Source organism: Trachemys scripta, chromosome 7 (genome assembly GCF_013100865.1).
Source record: "Trachemys scripta elegans isolate TJP31775 chromosome 7, CAS_Tse_1.0, whole genome shotgun sequence".
NCBI classification, from domain to species: domain Eukaryota; kingdom Metazoa; phylum Chordata; order Testudines; family Emydidae; genus Trachemys; species Trachemys scripta.
Window position 1 is genome coordinate 96,133,580 of NC_048304.1, and position 20,593 is coordinate 96,154,172.

General features: G+C 39.7%; 1 protein-coding gene across 6 annotated transcripts in view; it reads right to left on the reverse strand.

Moving 5' to 3' along the window:
- BLNK (B cell linker) overlaps positions 1-20,593 on the reverse strand; it is a 145,706-nt gene that overhangs the window by 3,503 nt on the left and 121,610 nt on the right. For all 6 annotated transcript variants that reach the window (XM_034776415.1, XM_034776416.1, XM_034776414.1 and 3 more), the window contains 13 exons: positions 20,061-20,086; positions 19,403-19,428; positions 19,004-19,102; positions 17,881-17,923; positions 15,188-15,221; positions 14,092-14,164; positions 13,440-13,470; positions 11,808-11,850; positions 11,130-11,208; positions 10,801-10,832; positions 9,905-9,984; positions 3,688-3,771; positions 2,473-2,628 (listed from right to left, as the gene is read on the reverse strand). In XM_034776415.1, coding sequence (XP_034632306.1) covers positions 2,473-2,628; positions 3,688-3,771; positions 9,905-9,984; positions 10,801-10,832; positions 11,130-11,208; positions 11,808-11,850; positions 13,440-13,470; positions 14,092-14,164; positions 15,188-15,221; positions 17,881-17,923; positions 19,004-19,102; positions 19,403-19,428; positions 20,061-20,086 — 806 coding nt within the window. The remainder of the gene's footprint in view (positions 1-2,472; positions 2,629-3,687; positions 3,772-9,904; positions 9,985-10,800; positions 10,833-11,129; positions 11,209-11,807; positions 11,851-13,439; positions 13,471-14,091; positions 14,165-15,187; positions 15,222-17,880; positions 17,924-19,003; positions 19,103-19,402; positions 19,429-20,060; positions 20,087-20,593) is intronic.

Sequence of the window (20,593 nt, forward strand, 5' to 3'; positions counted from 1 at the left end):
ATGGGAAATGACTGCCCAGGAAGGAGTACTGTGGAAAGGGATTTGGGGTCATAGTGGACCACAAGCTAAATATCAGTCAACAGTGTAATGCTGTTGCAAAAAAAGCGAACATCATTCTGGTATGTATTAGCACATGGGTGGGCAAACTATGGCCTGCGGGCTGCATCCAGCCTGCCAGCTGTTTTAATCCGACCCTCGAGCTCCTGCTGATGAGTGAGGTCTGGGGCTTGCCCCGCTCTGGCTGGGGAGCAGGGTCGGGGCTGCTCCACGCGGCTTCCAGAAGCAGCAGCATGTCCCCCCTGTGGCTCCTACGCGTAGGGCCAGCCAGGGGGCTCCACTCTGAATGCTGCCCCCACCCCAAGTACTGCCCCTGCAGCTCCCATGGGTTGGGAACCACAGCCAATGGGAGCTGCAGGGATGGCATCTGCAGACAGGGCAGCGCGCAGCAGAGCTGCCTGGCTGCACCTCAGCATAGGAGCCAGAGAGGGGACATGCTGCTGCTTCCAGGAGCCACTTGAGGTAAGTGCTACCCTGATCCTGCACTCCTTAGCCACCCCCTGGCGCCCTAAACCCCTGCCTCAGCCCTGATCCCCCTCCTGCCCTCCGAACCCCTCGGTCCCAGCCCAGAACACCCTCCACCACAAACCCCTCATCCCCAGCCCCACCCCAGAGCCTGCACTCCTAGCCGGAGCCCTTGCCCCCCCCCATACCCCAAGCCCCTGCCCCAGCCCTGATCCCCCTCCGATCCTCTGAACCCCTCAGTCCTAGCCTGGAGCACTTTCTTATGCCCCTTATCCCCAGCCCTACCCCAGAGCCCACACCCCCCAGCCTGGAGCCTCTTCCTGCACCCGAACTCCTCATTTCTGGCCCCACCCCAGAGCCTTCACTCCCTCCCAGACCGCAACCCCAATTTCGTGAGCGTTCATGGCCTGCCATACAATTTCTATACCCAGATGTGGCCCTTGGGCAAAAAGTTTTAGCAGGGGTGTTGTAAGCAAGACATGAGAAGTAATTCTTTCACTCTACTCCATGCTGATTAGGCCTCAACTGGAGTATTGTGTTCAGTTGTGGGCTCCACATTTCAGGAAAGATGTGGGCAAATTGGAGAGAGACCAGAGAAAAGCAACATAAATGATTAAAGGTCTAGAAAACATGACCTATGAGGGAAAATTGAAAAAATGGGGTTTAGTCTGGAAAAGAGAAGACTGGGCGGGGACACAATAACAGTTTTCAAGTATGTAAAAGGAGGAGGAAGAAAAATTATTTTTCTTAATTTCTCAGGATAGGACAAGAAGCAATGGGCTTAAAAATTGCAGTAAGGGAGGTTTAGGTTGGACATTAGGAAAAACTTCCTAACTGTCAGGTTGGTTAAGCACTGGAATAAATTGCCTAGGGAGGTTGTGGAGTCTCTGTTATGGGAGATTTTTAAGAGCAGGTTAGACAAACTCCTGTCAGGAATGGTCTAGGTAATTAGTCCTGCCACGAGTGCAGGGGACTGGACTAGATGATCTCTTGAGGTCCCTTCCAGTTCGATGATTTTATGATTATACTCCAGAAGAGTTTTAACAGTTATGCAAATGCAACCCAAGATATCAACTCTCTCTTTTTGGTAAGTGATGGGGAGACAGCGGGAGCAGTTCTGACTAATTTTCTCCCTAAGTATTTAAATGTAACTTCTTTTTCAAAGATCCCATTGAGTTCAATGGGAGCTGTTGAATGAAGGATGGTTAGAAGATTGGTTTTCAAGAAAGGATGGAGAATTTACACTTAGTAACTGAAGTTCTGATCCTGATGATTGTCCAAAATGATAAAATATATTTGTATATTTTAAACTAATCTGTGACTTTGAAGTCCCAATTTGCAGTAACCTAAGTTACCTTCTGAGGTGGATTTAAAGCAGTGGTTCTCAATCAGGGTACATAGAGGTCTTCCAAGGAATACATCAGCTCATCTAGATATTTGCCTACTTTTACAACAGGATACATAAAAAGCACTAGTGAAGTCAGTACAAACTAAAATTTCCTACAGACAATGACTTGTTTATACTGCTCTATATACTATACACTGAAATGTACCCTATGTTCTAGTTGATTTATTTTATAATTATATGGTATAAATGAGAAAGTAAGCAATTTTTTCTGTAATAGTGTGCTGTGACACTTTTTTGAATTTGTATGTCATCTGATTTTGTAAGCAAGTAGTTTTTAAGTGAGGTGAAACTTGGGGGGTACACAGGACAAATCAGACTCCTGAAAGGGGTATGGTAGTCTGAAAAGGTTGAGAGCCACTGATTTAAAGTACCTTATTTTATATTTGTTTCATTGGATTTTTCAGTCTGAAAGATAAATCAATTATTTGATGAGGTATATTTTTATCTTGGTGAATGAAGATTTACATCCTAACAATGTAATTAAAAAAATCCTTTATTTTTACTTATTAGGGCATAAATCTGGAAAAGGAAAAACCACTCACCTCCTCGCCAGTTTTTTCTCTGCCCAGTGCATATCGTTTAGTTGTTTCAATAAATCGTACAGGGATATTATACACTTTTTTGTTGTAAAACACAACTAGTGTGTATGGCTGCTTTGAATCCTGACCAGAACTCTTCCTTATCAGAAAAGATCCATCCTATATTAAGGAAAGGAAATGCAATAATATTTTATTAGTTTATTTTGTTGCTATCATTGAGGATGTATCAAAATTCACTGGGAGAAATGGGGGAGCTTCCCCCCAATATTAGCTTATACAGGAGTCATTTAGTAGCATTCTCTGCTGTCCCAAGTCCCAATGGCTGCTGCTGCATGTTCCCTCTCAGCTAGAGAAAGGAGAGGAACAAATGAGCAGGTAATAACCGCTTCCTGGGGATCACAGGACATTAGGAAGTGAAGACTGTATAAGCTACCACCAGTGGCAGTAGGTAGGCAAGGAAGGAGAGAGAACCTGAGCAGATGAAATGCTCTCAACAGCTTTACACAAGCAGCAAACAAACCACTGTTGGGGTTATCTAATGCTTCCTAGCCAGTGATATCCTATCCTAAAGATTACCCCACTATTCTGTCCCTCTAACCCACATGGTGGAGCCATAAAAAAAAAAAAAAAAAAAGTTTGTTGGGGGAAAGAAAGGCCTCTGAAAGACTGGGCCTTTGCCGGCACATAGGGTGCTGCCCTAAATGTGATGCTCCCTGTGGCATTAGAGCTTTGTGCAGACTGATCTGGTCTCAGTCAGGAAGTTCAGACAAAGTGTAAAGCCCAGGTCAGAGGGCTCCGTAGTGTGTCTGTGTTGTTAAGTTATCATTTTGAAATAAAGTGGTAGGACCAATTTTACCAGCATTTGAGTATGAGACAGTGGGCAGTGATGGAGCTTGTTTAGTATCTGTGGCCTGTTTCTTGCCTTGTAAGGGATGTATCTGAGTTAATAGATCTTTTCCATCTCTAGCTGCTATAATACTATTGCCTCCAGTGGGCCAAAAATCTGTGCTGAGTTACACAGGTGCAAGTTTAATTGACTTTAGAGATCACCATTTCAACCAAATCTAAACCGTGTAGACACACTTCAGCCAACACTACTCTAAACTGTTCAGGGTGGGGCCCAAACTGTCTGGGAACAATTCAAGTTTTATTCCCCATTCCACATGTCTAAAATTTTCTTAAAAGAGGCATATTGCAAATGTTAACTCCCCGCTTTACCTTATTTGATTTGTATAATGCATCTTCTGCAGTTTTTCGATCACAATAAGCTGCATACCATGCTTTATCATGAACACCAGCATCCTGTGAGAGATGTGGAGATCTTTGTCAATGCAGTGGAAAAGCCTGGTTTTCTTCTATAACTTACAGCAAAATATAATGATCGTTTCTTCATTGGATATTATGTACTACACAGCTATAAGATAGGGGTAATAAAATATGAACACATACTGTAGTGTATCCATTGCCAAATGATGATGATTATAGAGAACCATAAGTGTGCAGAGCATTTTAGAAAACACATAGTTAAGACAGGCTTCTGTCAAGAGCTCACGGTCTTAACTGGACAGATGCAGTTCAAATGAAGAATAAGTTGAAACCAATCAGTGAATGCTAAGAGAGGAGATCTTAAGGAGAGGTATCCATGTGGAGATGGAGGAAGTTGGCATTTGTATAGCAGAAAACTGTTCCAGTGGAAAGAGGAGGGACTAAGAGAGAGACTTGTGAATCATTTTCACTATTAATAATTAAATATCATTTTCTGCTGATATTTACATACTGATTTAGCATATACTTTTGTGTGTTGCAGTGGGTGTTGGCCACAGGATGCCAGGTTTCTTTTACACCCTCCAAATCAAGCAAGATGTATAACGTGGTGACTCTGCCCTACCTAAGGTTGTTCTCAGTTCTGAATATATCGTTGTGGGTTGGGTTAAACCCCATTTAAACTGTAGTGATCTCCACCCCCTCATTCAAGATAGATGAGTGAGAGAGCTAAGCAGCCCCACATGATGTCTGGTCTACATTGCAGAGTTAGGTCGATGTAAGCTGCCTTGCATTGCCCTAACTCTGTAAGTGTCTACACTAAATTTTCACTCCCACTGACGTAACTGCTCTGCTACGCTGACTTAATAACTTGACCACCTCCAGGAGAGGCATAGAATCAATGTCGATGTAATTAGGTGTATCAGTGTAGCCACTGCATTGCTTACATTAACTGTCACTGGCTTTCAGAAGCTATCCGACAATGCCTCATGCTGACAGTACAAGTGCTCCTGGTGAGGATGCGCACTGCTGACACAAGAAGCAAAGTGTAGACACACACAAGTGATGTAATTAGTGCGGCGCCTATATGCCAACGTAAGTTAGGTCAACTTAATTTTGTAGTGTAGACATGCGCTAAGACCAAGGGTATATGAACCTACCCAGTCATTTTGACCATGTGGGGAGAAGGCTCCATAGGTTATTGTCTTTGGGTATGGGTGTGTGTGTGTATGTGTGTGTAAGGCTATGTCTCACTATGAACTAGGGGTGTGAATCCCAGCTCATGTAATATACTCACTAGCTCAATGAGACTGAGCACAAGTATAAATAGTAGTGTAGCTGCGGTAACACGGGCTGCAGCAGCGGCACAGCTTAGCCAAGTTCATACCCGTGGGGTTCAGATAGGTTTGTACTTGACGTGCTATTGCAGATCCACTACCATTTATACATGTGCTAGCTTGATGATAGCTTCTGAGAGTATGTGTATGCAAGCTGGGAATCACGCCCCTCGCTCGTAGTGTAGACGTAACCAGAGTGAGACAGAGACAGCCTGAACAAGCACCTGGGAGCATTACCCTGCAGAAAGGCTAGAGAGAAAGTTTTTAGTGCTGCGAGTGAGGATACTGTCTCCTGTTATGGGGTTCCTCCCATGTTTGGGGAAATAGAATTTTTGTTTGTTTGTTGTAAATAAGATTGCATTAAAGGTACCAGACTCCAACTTCCGTTTCTCCTCCCAGCTGAAACAATCTGCAGGGACCCATATTTTCACTAGATGCTCAGTCAAAAAGAGGTAACAGTAACTTTAGCTTGTATGGGTGGAAACTTCACTCTCATCTGCTTTGCTCGATCAATTTCCCATGCTCCTCAAAGCAGCAGCCATTAATTCTATTCATACCACATTCTCCTCCAAACTGACAGTGTTTTCAAAACTGGTTATAAAAGCATCCTGCAAACTACACTCTCCCCATTTCTTTTCTTCCACTCCAGTTGGATTCTGTCATCCAGTGGATACTCCTAGATGCTAGGAGTGATGACTGCTTTTATACCTCCAAACATTTCTCACACAGCAGGACTGTGTATTGAACCAGCCGCCCTCCCCAGTGAGTACTGATAGCTTTTGATTATTTATTGAAAGGATCCTTCCACAGGAATCCCAGTTCCTGGAGTCAGGCCCTGGATCTGCCATTGACTTGGCCATATAATCTTAGGCAAGTCACTAAACCTCTCTGCGTTAGTTCTCCCAGATATAAATGGGTACAATACTTTTCTAATTCTTGGAGTGTTGTAAGGCTTATTTAATTAATATCTGTGAAATGTTTTGAAACCTCAGTTTATAAGGGCAGAGTGTTGTCATTAAAAGTTGGGATCTTCTGTATAGAAAAACAGTAAGGATAAAAATGTCAAAATCACCTAATTTCCATTTTCCAAAATTACTTGGTCCTTTAGGCTCCTAAGTCACTCAGGTGTTTTAGAAAAAATTACCGTAATTGCGTATCTGGAAGCACATATTTTTGCTCAGATTTATTTTCCTGTAATTCAGAGGGGAGATTACATTTTTTTTTCTTGCAGTTAGGGAACAGTTGTACTTACTGTACAGGAAGGGGAATTATTGTAATGTTTTAAAAATGTGCTTAATTTTATTCTATGATATGATGATATGCTGTACATAACATACACACAGATGGACTGGGATGCAAGGGTCCACCAGACCCGCTGACCCTTCACTAGAAACATGCATTTTATTAAACAAAGGAGTACTGTCCTAAGGGAAGAGTCATGAGTAGGGGAAATAACCAGGACTTCAGGAACCCCACACTGTATGGGTCAATACCATTGGCATTAAAGTGGTTTCAATCATTTAATTAAAACCAGATAAAAAGTAAAACAAACTAAAACTAGGACCTCTGAAAAGATCTGAAACCTTCAAGGCAGCCTCTGTCTGTAAAGGACTGGATTAGGGTACTAAGGTGTAGCAGCAAAGACAACAGGATAAAACAGGGCCTCTTCATATATGTGAGAGCTTATGATCAAACTATGGTTGAAGTGAGCTAAAGTTTGTTATAGAGCTAGTACATAGGCTGAAAGAGAGAGCTCAGCACATCCTTGACTCTCAGCACTTCTCTGCTATCTTTGACCTTCCCCCACATGTCCCTGGAAGAAAAGAAAGAAAGAGGGCTGGTCTAAATACTACAGTCAAAATACTTTCTCCCTAACTGCTCCAGATTTTGGGGAAGTGAATCTTTATTCTCTCTATCTTTTTTTTTTTAATTTTTTAATTTTTTTACTTTTAAAAGGAGAGATTGTTACTCAATTCTTTGTGGTAGGGAGTTTCCAGAGTGAAGCTTCCTTTTGATAATGAGTTATTATTTTTAAGGGTTGCTTGTGCTAACTGTTGGTTGGGAATTTCTGCCTCCAAATATGTCTAAAATAGTCATTTATCTCTCCCTCTGGAAGTAACAATTATTCTTGACTGCCTTTCATTCTCTATAGATGATAGTTCTAATCCATCTAACTTTTTATAATGCATCCATCATTTTGATATAAATGCTATTACCATGGGCCCTGTGTGTTAAAAGCCTCTCACATTTCCCTATAAAAGCAGTTAATGCAGGAGTGCAAGTATATTTGCAAGACATCAGTTGTATCTGTATGTGTGAGCAGAATCAAAAGTGAAATATGGGATGACAGAATCTGGATATAAGTTTGTAATGACTTACTGGATTCCAGATTGCCACTGGCTCTGAAAGCATTCAATGGTTAGGCATATGGAGTTGTTCAGAATGAAGTAAGGGAAGGTGCAGGTAAGCTTAGCAAATCTTAATATTTTCACTATACTTCCTGTAGCTCTCCCATCACACAATCCCAAGAGGGTTTTTTTATTCCTTCCTATTGGATTTTCATAAAAAAAAATAAAGTGGGAGAAAGGTCTGGGGCTTTTTTCCCCTTTAAGGGTGTGTATGCAGACTTGTGAGTTTATAGTTTGTATGTCAAGTGGCTGCTAAGTTAGCAATTATTACTGTGAATAGCTGGAATGGTCATAGTAAATGATGTATAGTAAATGCTGTTCTGCAGGTGTCAATGCATGCAACCTCCTCATAAACTATTAATATCTTTATAGAATTTGCTAGAATATACCCTGTCTCCATTTTAAATTTAACCTTCATCATTTCTGAGTTCCATGAGTGTACATACGATGTCACCTTTTCTTGAGGGGAGGAATATGTCATTTTATTTTCATACATCATCTTAATTGCATTACAATAAAGTTGTTGCTTTCACAGAAAGTTTTAACAACAACCCACCCCTCTCCTCTTTATAGTGCAAGGGGTCCATGAGTGCTTCAAGCATAATACAGAGTGACTGGAACTGTTATGTTAACTGTCATGGAGCAGGGGTAGCAATGGCAAATCTGGAATGCACTCATACTGTGGTGATTAGCGCTGTATAAGAACCTATATAGAATAGACAAAACAGCTTCTCCCTGAAACCTTCTGTCTTCCTGTCACATAAACTGTTGGGAATAACCTAGCTGAACAGAGAGCTCATGCCAGCTGTGCAGTGAAAGTCAACCACTTAATGAAGGTGTTGTCTTCATGAACCAAACAAATCAAAGAGCACCTATGCGGTACAGTTTGCTGCAGCAAATGATAATACCAGCGTACATTATAATTTTTGGGAAAATATCATTGATTTCATCAGCAATGTTTTCACTTTCTCTGGTTAAATGGATCTTTTAGTCAGTCAATCTTCTGGTTTTGCCCATAGCTGCTATATTAAAAGCTCCAAATACAATTGTTACAAGCTGTTTGCTTTTGTTGTCTGCTGGATTATTTTTATGAAAAAAGATTTTTCATAATATCCACTATGACCGACTGTTAAAATTGTTCCACAATTGCAAGTTCTTTGTGTTCCGCTTGCTGCTGTATTATCTTTGTCATATCAGCCTTTAGAACATTTAGTGTTACTAGTTCTGCAATAATAGAGCCTTTTGTTCAACAGAATTATTTCTACTTCGTTTGTGATTACTAGACAGGACGGATTCCTGCATTTTGTCTTCTGCCATCTTCCGAAGGGAGACCAAAGGGGACATATTGAAATAAAAGTAGCCATATTTTCTTAGATTTTTTTCAAACCTGTTATGTTGAAATACAAGATAGAAAAAGTTTTCCAGTTATTCACAAAGATAACTTGGCACTAATTCCAAAAGGGGTTTATAGTGAAAGGAAAACTGTTTTAGGGAGCAGCAGGGCGCAAGGCTGATAGGGAGGGACTAAGATTATTTGTCAGGTGGAAGGATCGTAGTTTTCACAGAGGAGGGTGTGAGCAACCAGTGGCTTCTCACTTAGTCTCTTAGATCCTATGTCTGCTGATGAACCAAACTGCATTAAACAGGGCAATGTTTTTAAATATGACTCTGTCTTGTGCATTCCTGTGCTGTACTATCTCTGGCAGACTCATGCTCCAACAAGGTTGGAGCATATCTCTACCTAGCATGGTTCACAAGTGTGTGCGTGTGTGTTCCTACTAGTGTATTCTTGGATCTCTCATTATTTATCCACTGACAACAACTGCAGACAGTTTGCACGGCTTTGGACTAAACATGTGGATACATACTTTCAGAAAGGCTAGTGAGCAGTTGAGTTCAGCTATGAAATACAAAAAGGAAAAGGGCAATTAAGTGCACTCTATATCTATCTGCATCCAGGACTGGGCTCAAATATACCAATAAAGCATTTTCTGTTTGCATCAAACAATCCCATAGCGAGTAAAGTGAAGACCTGAAACAGAAGTTTGACTAAGCTGCTTTTCAGTTCCTGTTTACATTGCGCAAGAAAACTTTTCCTGCCTATGTTTTGTATAACTATATCTAATCATAATTCTACAGTTTAGCATGGCTTTAACACCCTGTGTGTTCCACCTATTTTGGGCTAGAACTGGGCAACTAGATGACTTATACCCTGACAAAAGATTTCACTGTAGATAGGGCCAAAGTTGTTATCATAAGGAAGGAAATGGACCACAAGCACAGTATTATGCTTTCTTGGAGAGTAGGTGGTGTGAAGAAGCATAGGATCAGAGAGCCAGGGGTCTCTCTGTAAGACTCCTCTTACAACAGAGCCTGATGGCACATGCTTTCTCATGTGTATCTTTTAACCCTTAGCTAATTTCATACCTGGTCTGTAGTATCCAAACTAGCTGAAATACTGCTGCGTGGAAGAGTGCCCATTGTGCGGTTTGCAGTGTCTAGCGATTCTGGGAAGAACAAGATGTAACACGTGTAAGTGTCCAATGTAACTATTCCTATTATTTTGTTGGGGGCAGAGGTAGGAGGAAACAATAATTCAGTAGATTGTCACAACTCTGTCGGCTAAAGGAATAAGGAGAACAATCCATCCTACTTTAAGAGAGTGACCAATATCTTCATAAAAGTAAATTCTGCGGCCTATTAAAATTCTCTGGATAATTTATAATCATATAATGGAAATGCTGAAATCTTTCTGGTATATATTATCATTTGATCTAATTTACATTTCTATCTGTGTAAAAATAACGAACTGCATATAAGAAATCTTGCCCTGAATCTGAAACTGTAAATTGAAATATTTCCAACTGCCTCTTAAAAGTATTATTTACAGCAGAACTTAAGCATTAGTCATAATGAAAGTATTCCATTTTTTTCTGTAGTGCAAGAACAAATGGGCTGGATTCAATAAAAACGTCATCTGGCTTCCAAGTTGCAGACTGAACCAGCCCAGAAAAATGTTATATTTGGGGTCTTGTGTGGTGTGGAAGCCAGATGGAATTTTATAGAATTCGGCCCAAACTGGCTTAGGTTTTGACTTTCAGAGGTACAAAGGGGAATTAAGAGCCCAACTCCCATTGACTTTCCCAGTAAGTTCCACTGGTCTTGCTTAATTGTACTAATTAAGCTAATACCATACAACCAGCTGGGTATTTTAATCTCATTCTTGTATGTGTTACAGAGACCAACATATTCAGAATCCAATGAATATATATGTGGCAACTGAAATAAACCCAGACTTACTATAAAAGATAAATTGTGCTTACTTGGTAGGGCTGGTGGCTTTTGAAGTAATGGCCTGAAATAAATATTTAGAGATTACCGAAAGATCTGAGGATGTCTACCTAACACCTGTGTCTGAATAACTGAGCATGTGTATGGAAGAAAGCAATAACAGAGTGTGTGTGGTGATGTATATGTTCCCTCATGAGGTTGAAGACTGAAGTAAAAGTCTCAAGAAATAGAACTTTAAAAGAGAAGTAAAAGCTGCAGAGAGAAGAATGCTTCCCTCTGAATCTCTCACATAATTTTGTTCAAACTTAGTAGTGAGTCTTGTGTCTATAGCTATAAGAAAGGAAATGAAACTAGCTTTTACTTTTGGGCTGTTGTTGGTAGGGGTGGAAGTGGGAGCTCTTGGTTGGGACCTCGTCGCCGTTCAGCGGCTGTAGGTTTCTCTGTAATATGGAAAAAATTGTAAATGCAGGATTAGCTTTAAAAATAATCACTCCAAATGGGAGATAACAGCTTTAATTCATTTTTTAATTTGTAGAATAAAAATGATTTTTACTGTGCCTTTTCCCTAACTCACACACTAAGTGAAATGCTCACGCACACTGGGCCATATTGTACCACAGATTTTTCAGGCAGTGCTCCCTATTGATTTAAATGGGGACTATTTACAAATGAGTGGTGTGATATTGCCCCTTAATGCTAGTGAATTAAAGCACAGAACGTTTAACTAATAACAATAGCAAATGAAAAACTGAAACAAGGAGGGCCAGCTTCTTCCACCCTTACTCACTTTCGGTGGCGTTCTCCTCTGCCCCGGGGGCCCACTTACATCCTCCAAATGGCTCTCTTGTGGTGTGAATTTTTCCCTTTGAGTAGTCTATTACTCTGCCTACAGCCCCACTGATTTCAACGGGACTGTTTGCAGAGAAAAATGCTACTCAGTGCAAGTAACGGGGGCTGATTCATGTTCTAAATCACTAAGAAGCAAAAGTTCAATTCTTGTGAACGTGAACTTTTTTTCAGTGTAACAGAAATAATTTACCTTCAGTAACACTTAAATTCTCTTTGTGTGGTAAACTTGGTTTCTACAATAAAACAAATGTCAATCAAAACATTTGTATACTTAAATGACATCCAGTTAATATTTTGTAAAATAGACATTGCTATAGAGGATCTTTGTTTTAGTATTATACAAAACTCCCCAATACCCATAGTGGAGAACAATTACATGTATATTATACAGCTCAAAACATGCACGAACCCCTAAACAATCATTATAAAATAATAGCATACAAAAGTTAGATTAAGAGGTTATTGGTTTTCTGTTTGCATCTTAAACATGCTACACAATGTAGACTTAGTTCTCTACCACATTAAAAGGATGCTATCCACTTAAATTCGGATCAAAATTTAGATTTTTGTTAAGAGGGTTTTCCAAAAGCTTAAGCCCTATAAAAATGTTTCCATAACATATTTTTATTATAAAAATAGTGTTCACATTTTTAAACCAATGCTTCTGTGTAATATTTGCAAGCTAAATTTTGCAACGTTCACTGTCCAAGCTGGAAGAAATACAAGAAGTAAGTGCAGAATAAAAAGAGTTGGAAATGAACTTGTTTTTAATTTTTTTCCCAGTTTTAATAATCCAAGTTTTTGGTAGGTATAGGAACTTGTTTAAAATATGATTAAGTTAACAGTATTCCAGTTAATGCAACATTGCAACAGTAAATGGTCATGCAAAGCAATATGACATGTTGGCAAAAGGGTGTATGTGTTTACTTTGAAGAAATTTTTTTTCCACTTGTTATTTATACTTGAAATTGACAGGGATGTTGTGGTTGGGGAGATGAGGGCAGTACCTTCTCATACAAGGAATTCAGATGGATGATTGTGTAAATATGATCAAATAGATTTTGCAACATAAATTTGGAAAGACTCCGATCCTGTTTATGTGAGCAAGAGAGACCAAGGTAAAAGCCCATTTTTACCTTGAGATATGACTCTTGTTCTAGGTTGATATTTTATTCTCATTCCCTAGGGGGAGACTCCTACACACATCAGTGGGAATTTTTGGACACAATCTGAGGGCAGAACATGGTTCCAAATAATTCTCATTTGTTTTCTTGAATCCCACTAATGTGGATTCTACCACTATCTCCTAGGAAAGAGAATTAATATGCTGATAACTCTCTGGAGGAAAAAGACTACCCCAGGTGTGTTTAATCTAAATTAGTTTCCAGCAATGCCCATGTGTTTTTCCCTTTGCTGCTGAGTTAATATACATTCCATAGCCAAGTCCTTGTGACTCCCTTTAATTGCATGTAATTTAATTTTAAATTTAATTTCCACCCTTCTTGCCGCCACACATTTTATATATTAAAGCCTTCATGATGGCCCCAAAACATTTTTCAATGGTTAGAATAATCTCTGTGGCAGGCTAGAGGATTTTCTGCCATTCTTGTGCTAACAGACTCTGGAGTATATCTTCCTCTCTCCAATTCTGTATGTAACTTCTATTAATGTTAATTAATCAAGGGGCAAAAATACCCTTAATTCTTTCCTTACTTCCCATTAAGGAAACTGTATTTATGACCAAGTTCAGTTTTACACGCATATTAAGAATCACAGGTGGGATACTAAACAGTATCATTATAAAAAAACAAAGTCCACTTACTGGTGGTTTTACTGGATTAGGTGTCTTCTTTCTGAGGATTGAAAAAGTAAGTGATTATTTAAAAGACATGCAGTGCATTGAACAATCAAGCATATAGTTAACTGTTACTCATAATATTATTGGCAGAGGTGGGATTTTGGATTGAATCCTGCCCTTCCTTGGGCTGATGTAATAGAGAAAAAAGGGGAGAGGCTGTGTTGCATTTAATATAGGTTTCAAAGATAGTGGTGGGAATCATACCAAGGTGTGTGAGAAAGATATGTCTTTCAAAGAACCAGGTCATGGCTAGTAGGAGGGTGGTTTGTAAGAAAAGGAGCATGGCTTTATACATGCACAGGTATTGCTGAAAATCTCATCACTGCAGCATTTGATTGTCTCAAGCAGGCCAGCAAGTTTTCTGTCAGCAGCAGCATATAGTAATTGGAAACAATTCCAGCATGCAAACCGGTCCGGCTTGGAGAAATAGTAGAGTGGCCTGCAAATAGCAATCCCACCTTGTTCTTGCCAGGGCAGGATGCCTCTTGCTCTGGACTCATGGTTCATGAACAGACAATTCTTGCTTCGATGGCTGCCTCCAGTAAGAGCAGGATTTAGTTATTAATAAATCTAGCAATTAACAATGAAAGAGAAGCAGTGATATTTTGTTACTCACATTGCCCTTGGTAATGGTGATGGAATTGCAACAGAGGGAAATTTGGAATCCTGAGCTCCACTGCTGCTGTGATCTAAATACCCACACAACATATTTAGTATATAATATTTAACATATCTGAGCATTGTTTTTTTTAATAATCATACTGAAATGTGCTTAGGTGGCACTTGTAGTTCCTGCAGAAAAGATTATGCATCACTCTATTTTCATACTCTGAGTGGAGAGATACTCTGTCAGCTCCTTCTTGGTGGGGCGAGTGCTTCCACTACATTGCTGCCATCAAGGACTGTGGTAAGGGGACACTGAGGGGAATTCATGATTAAGAGCTTTCTAGATTTGGGAAACTTGCATTGGTGTAACTACATCAGTGCAAACTCTTAATGCAATGCAGTACAGTATGTCTTATTTCTGTAACTCTCCAGGGTAAAAGCCATTGGTGAAAGCCCTACTTCTACCAGTACAGAGCATCTCTGTATATAGTCTACACCAGTGGTTCTTAACCAGGGGCCATGGGGGACCCCTAGAGTCCCTAGGGGGCTGTGAGCAGGTTTCAGAGGGTCTGCAAAGCAGGGCCAGCATTAGACTCGCTGGGCCCCAGAGCAGAAAGCCAAAGTCCCCCCGCATGAAGCTGAAGCCTGGAGCCCTGAGCCTCACCACCCGGGGCTGAAGCCAAAACTTGATCAGTGTAGCTTTGCGGGGGCCCCTGTGGCATGAAGTCCCAGGCAATTGCCCTGCTTGCTACCCCTTAATGCCAGCTCTGGTTTTTATATGCAGAAAACCAGTTATCGTGGCACAGGTGGGTTATGGACTTTTTATAGCATGTTGGGCGGCGGCGGGGGGGATGGGACACACACAAAGGTTGAGAACTCCTGGTCTATACTGAGTGCAAAAACAACAACTCAAGCCTAAAGCAAGTTGTTTACTGACTTGTCTTTACACTGACTAAGCTCTTTAGCTGTTCATTAAACTCCCTTTCTTAACACTGATGGTTGCAGTTTAAACTTAAAGGAACATACTACTGCATTTGAGGTCGTCAATAAGATATTGACCAAAAATCTTTCTAGCAATCACCATGTCTTCAGTGCAAAATACTTACTTTCATCATTATGTTCTTCATTCCTATCGTGCTCCTGAAATTGAAATACACAGTATTTGTCAGCTCACACTTACAATGCAACAATTGTAAAAAATGATGAATATGTAAGTAGAATCTATGGGGAAGGGATTAAGATGTTCTGGTATGGATCATATAGAATTGCACCAATGTCTAAAATGTTTGTATAGAGTGTATATTATATTAAGCCTCTCTAGTACATGTCATCCAGCTATTTGAAATCACTTAACAAACAATACCTTAACTCTTAACACCCCAGCATGGTAGATGTTACTGAACCTCAGGCTCCAAATACTCCATAGTAAACTGGAGCTAAATTCAGCAGTAAGATCCCCTGGTTCACATAGCATGCCAGACCAGGGAACAAAAAAATCACTAATACAATCAGTAGAGCATCAACTGTGTTTTTTATTCTTTCCCCAGATTTTCTGTGTGCTATAGTTATTTTTTTCATTGAAAACACTACATTTTAGAAGCAGTCAGAGGCTTTGACATCTGGAGAACCATTGGGGCACTTGACAACAAGGAAATGTATTGGGTTTCTGTCTTCCAAAACACAGTTGAGGACTTTGGCAGTGGGAAGGAGATTCATTTAATCTTCTTGTAAACAGAGGTGACTTTTAGGGGTCTTGAACACTTAGTTCCCTCCTCCACAGCAACTCTTGTGAGCAACCAACTCCAAGATGTGCCATGCATGAAAGTTATGTTTTTTTTAATTTTCTAATAACTCAGAAATGCTGACAGGATCATGTTCATACTTTTCCAAAAAAATCATCATCAAGCATGAAAAGGTTAAACTCCAAAGAAGAATGTCTCTCAGATGTGAGCATATGAGAAATTAGGGTTATAATCAAGGTCCCAACTTAATTTTAGTTATGGCTTTTGCTATCATAAGAGTCATTATGTGTGTCTGGCATAATGATTACAGTAGATTCTGAGGAGTCAGATCTGTTCAGTTCCCACCTCTGCTACTGATTCTGTGCCTCAGAAATGATAATATAAAACCTACAGCTGGCTGAAAAATTTTCAGTGGAACACTTTTCCTCCATCAGAAAATGCTGTTTCTTCAAAATCAAGAAGTTTAATGGGAATTTGTTGATTTTGATAAATTTGACCAACATTTTATAAAGATTCAAAATGGAAATAAAAGTACTTTGTTCTGACTATTGTTTTAACTTTTAATTTTTTAAAAACTTATTTAGCTCCTAATTAATTGTCTTGTTATTAAATATAACAATTATTTATAGGTCTGTCAAACGATTAAAAAATAATCACAATTAATTGTAAGATTTAAAAAAGTTGTGATTAATTGCAGTTTTAATCACACTGTTAAATAACAGAATACCAATTTAAATATATTATAAATATTTTTGGATGTTTTTTCTAAATTTTCAAATATATTTATTTCAATTACAACACAGAATACAAAAACAACGAGGAATCCTTGTGGCACCTTAGAGACTAACAAAGTTATTTGGGCATAAGCTTTCATGGGCTATAACTCACTTCATCAGATCGATGCATCTGATGAAGTGGATTATAGCCCATGAAAACTTATGCCCAAATAAATTTGCTAGTCTCTAAGGTGCCACAAGGACTCCTTGTTGTTTTTGCTGATACAGACTAACACGGCTACCCCTCTGAAACAGAATACAAAGTGTTCAGTGCTCATTTTATGTTTATTACAAATATTTGCACTGTAAAAAAAAAAAGAAATAGTATTTTTCCATTCACCTCATATAAGTACTGAAGTGCAATTTATAAATAGATTTTTCTCCACATAACTGCACTCAAAAACAAAACAATGTAAAACTTTAGGGCCTACAAGTCCATTTAGTCCTACTTCTTCTTTAGCCAATTGCTAAGGCAAACCAAGTTTGTTTACATATGGGAGATAATGCTGCCCGCTTCTTAATTACACTGTCACCTGAAAGTGAGAACTGGCATTCACATGGCACTGTTGTAACTGGTGATGCAAGGTATTCACATGCCAGATATACTAAACATTCATATGCCCTTTCATGCTTCAACTTGTAGATTTTTATCATTTTTATAATAATATAAAGTGAGCACCTCAAAAGAGGCCTGATTTTCAGAAAGCATTAAACATCCACCCTCTGAAAATCAGGATCCTTGAAGGTACTTCAAGTTGGCCACCAAAAATCACTAGTCACTTTTGAAAATCAAGGTCATGGGTGCGGGCACTGGAATTTTTCCATTGAAAAGGCTTTATTTGTAGACTGGGGATTTAATGGAGATTATGAATGTATTCTCCATCGATGCATGGGAGATATTAGACCCCAAAGAGTGGAAAAGACAGAAATACATCTACTCAGTTCAACAGGGATGCACAGGGCTTACTCATGGTTGTAAGAGCATCAGCATCTTGGTTGTATATGTCAGCTATTCCTTTCATACCATCAGGACTTGTAAGAAATCATGTTAATATATTGAACACGAAGGATACATTTGGAGTTTTAATTCCACAATTATAACATTATGACATGAGTCTGCAGCTCTTTGATGCTTTGGATCTGTTTACATTCCAGAGTAATCTACGATTCTATACACTGTCTCTAATACAGATAATAACAAATAGCAGTATATAATGCAGATACCAGCACTGCCCTTCACCATTTAAATGCATTCTTTTCTAATGGTGTTTAGCTACTCACTGCTTTTTGCTGAGGATGGTTTCTGGGAAGAGGAAGAATATTTCTGGAAAACACACAAAATGATTTAAATGGTAAATATTTTTCTGATTTCATTTAAAATTGCTGAGTCTAAAGGTGTAAGTTCTCTTCAGTTTCAAGATACATAGTGTTCCTTAGTAAATATGTTGTTAGTTATAACTATGTTCTGCTGCAATTTACTTCGGGTAAGGTTGTGCCTTAACACACAGCCCTGAGTTGGAGACTGGGTGGAGCTGTGCTATCCCGGGGGAGGCCCGGTGCAGCTCTGCAATTTCACTCCCCAGGCTCCCTCTTATGCATGGGGTGGAGGCAGCCTGCTTTTTCCCAGTGAACCTGGCTTACTCTGTAGGGCAATGTGTGGGGATGAGCCCCTGTCTCCTTCCAGCCCCTCCACACTCCCTTACGGGCACTGTATGTTCCTGGAGACACATGGAAGGAAGAGATTATAGGCAAGAGCTAGCTTTGCTCCTATGCACCTGATCCATGGGTGGGGGTCATGTAGTCATGGGTCCACCAGCCCTGCCCTACCCCTCAATCAGCACCCAACCTAAAAACTCCATATTTGCTTGGGCACAGAGACCCCTTGTGGATTTTGGCTCTGGTATGCAGGGGGTTCTCACTTACATCATTGGGTCCCAGAATTGTGTCCCCACTCCACTGGGTGGAATTCCATTTGTTCCACCATTGTCCTGAACCTCCATGCCTTAGTAAGGGGAAGGACAGGGCTGCCCCCTATCTTGCTCTAACACTTCTTTTCAAAATGGGTATGTGGGGTTGGTTTTGATAATAAGCGTCGTAACCTCGCCTACTCTTCAAATCATTTGTGTTGTCAGGGATCAGCTACTGCAATCTCCTGCTTCATGTTACGTTAAACAGCAAAAAATACATTAAGGAAGTATTACACCTCTGGCAAATCCATTAAAACTAGGATACTGAGAGTTAATTGAGAAAGTTCATTCTTAACTCACCCCCTCTTGCCTTGGTAGTTTGTACATATGGCCTAAAAATCATTCATTGTCTGAAGACCATGCAATAGCTAGGCAATCTGAGGTGAGGTGAAGAATCTGCTCCACACGTGAGGAGACGTAAGCTGCTTTTAACTAACCTGGAAGTGTCTGGTTTAGAGGATTCTTTGGCTGAGCTGAGCATGTGGGAACGTCCTCCTGTACTCTGAACAGGCTTGGGAGGAAGAGGTTTAGTGTTCCTAATAAGACAATACAAGCGAAGTTAGAAACATTATACAAAAAATACTGAATTAAAAATGCAAAAGTCTCTGTAATCCTAGACAACACAATGTATTTGAGTACATGTGTTGTGTGTTCTCATTCTCAAAGTTTATCAAGAAATATTACAATATTTTATTAATTTGGTACCTCTTCTATGGAGATACATAGGTATTAAATATATAGATATTTAGACAATGCTCACATGTTATCAAAGTATATTTCTTGACGAGGTCTAAGAAACTTTTAATAATGTACAGAATTTCATGGTAATGCATTACCTGCTTGTTGGTGGTGACGGTTTTTCCTTTAAGAAAAAATGCACGGTTAATAACTTGGTCATATCTCTATTTAATAAAATGCATTTGTGCTAATATAGGATTTTAAGTTGCCTTTGTGATATCTCATTGATTGGAGCATGTATCTCCAGCAAAACACTGCCTATTGGGAATATGTGTAAAGATGGGGTAGCCAGAAAATGACCATTGCTATATCAGTGTAGCCCCAAGCATGCTACTAAGTTATGTGTCATGTCAGTACTGGGAGGTGGGAAGGAAATTATCATGTCAAAACAGTTCATATTTCCTTTGCTGGGGCATCACTTCTAGAAAATGCTCCTGTAGGCCTGTGCTTCTAAGGATGGATCACATTAAGCAGAGCTGGAAGCCTTACCCCACCTAACAGCTTGTAGTAGGTAGAACAAGTTTTCACTGTCATTTGGTGGAGGGAGATGGAGTTATGAAGTTACCGGGGTATGGGGCACCATTCTCAGTGGCAAAGGTTTGTTCCAATTTCCTCTATATTAAAGAGTTGATACAACGGTTTACTCTCACATTTATTCTGAATGATTTTGCACCACAGGATACAGTGCTTTCAAGTCGCAGCATGTATGTATATAGTGCAGGAAGTATGACCCATAAAATGTAGGTAAAGGCTTACCTCTTCTTCAGGAACCTCATAGACGTCTGAAGAAAAAAGAATATTCTGTAGTTACAAAAGAGGATCACAGGTTTCTTTTGACAGAAATACAGTCTGGAGTTTACATCAAAGTTCTGCTTTTAAAAAGAAAATAAGATTCTTCTGGGGAAAAGGTAATTTTAGGAGATGTGATTGTTCTTGCTTAGGGACTGATTCTTCTTGTCTTATTCATAATAAACTGTGCCTTACTCCTTTTTAACTGTAAACATGATGAAAAGGACAAAAATCCATATTCACAGTCAACAATACAGGAATTACATTGCACCCAAATAACCTTAATTTTTGTACCATTCTTAGTGCAAAAGGCAAGAAAAGAGCCTGAACTTGGAACAGTTTTTAACGTTATCACATTTGGATGACCTTTGAACCTTCCTCTAACCTTGTTGAAGAAGGGACCTAATGAATCATAAACCCTGAACTTCCAGTGAGAATCCACTGGTCTGAGTCCTTTGTATCACCACACTGTTAGCCCTGAGCTCCTGCTCACTATTTCA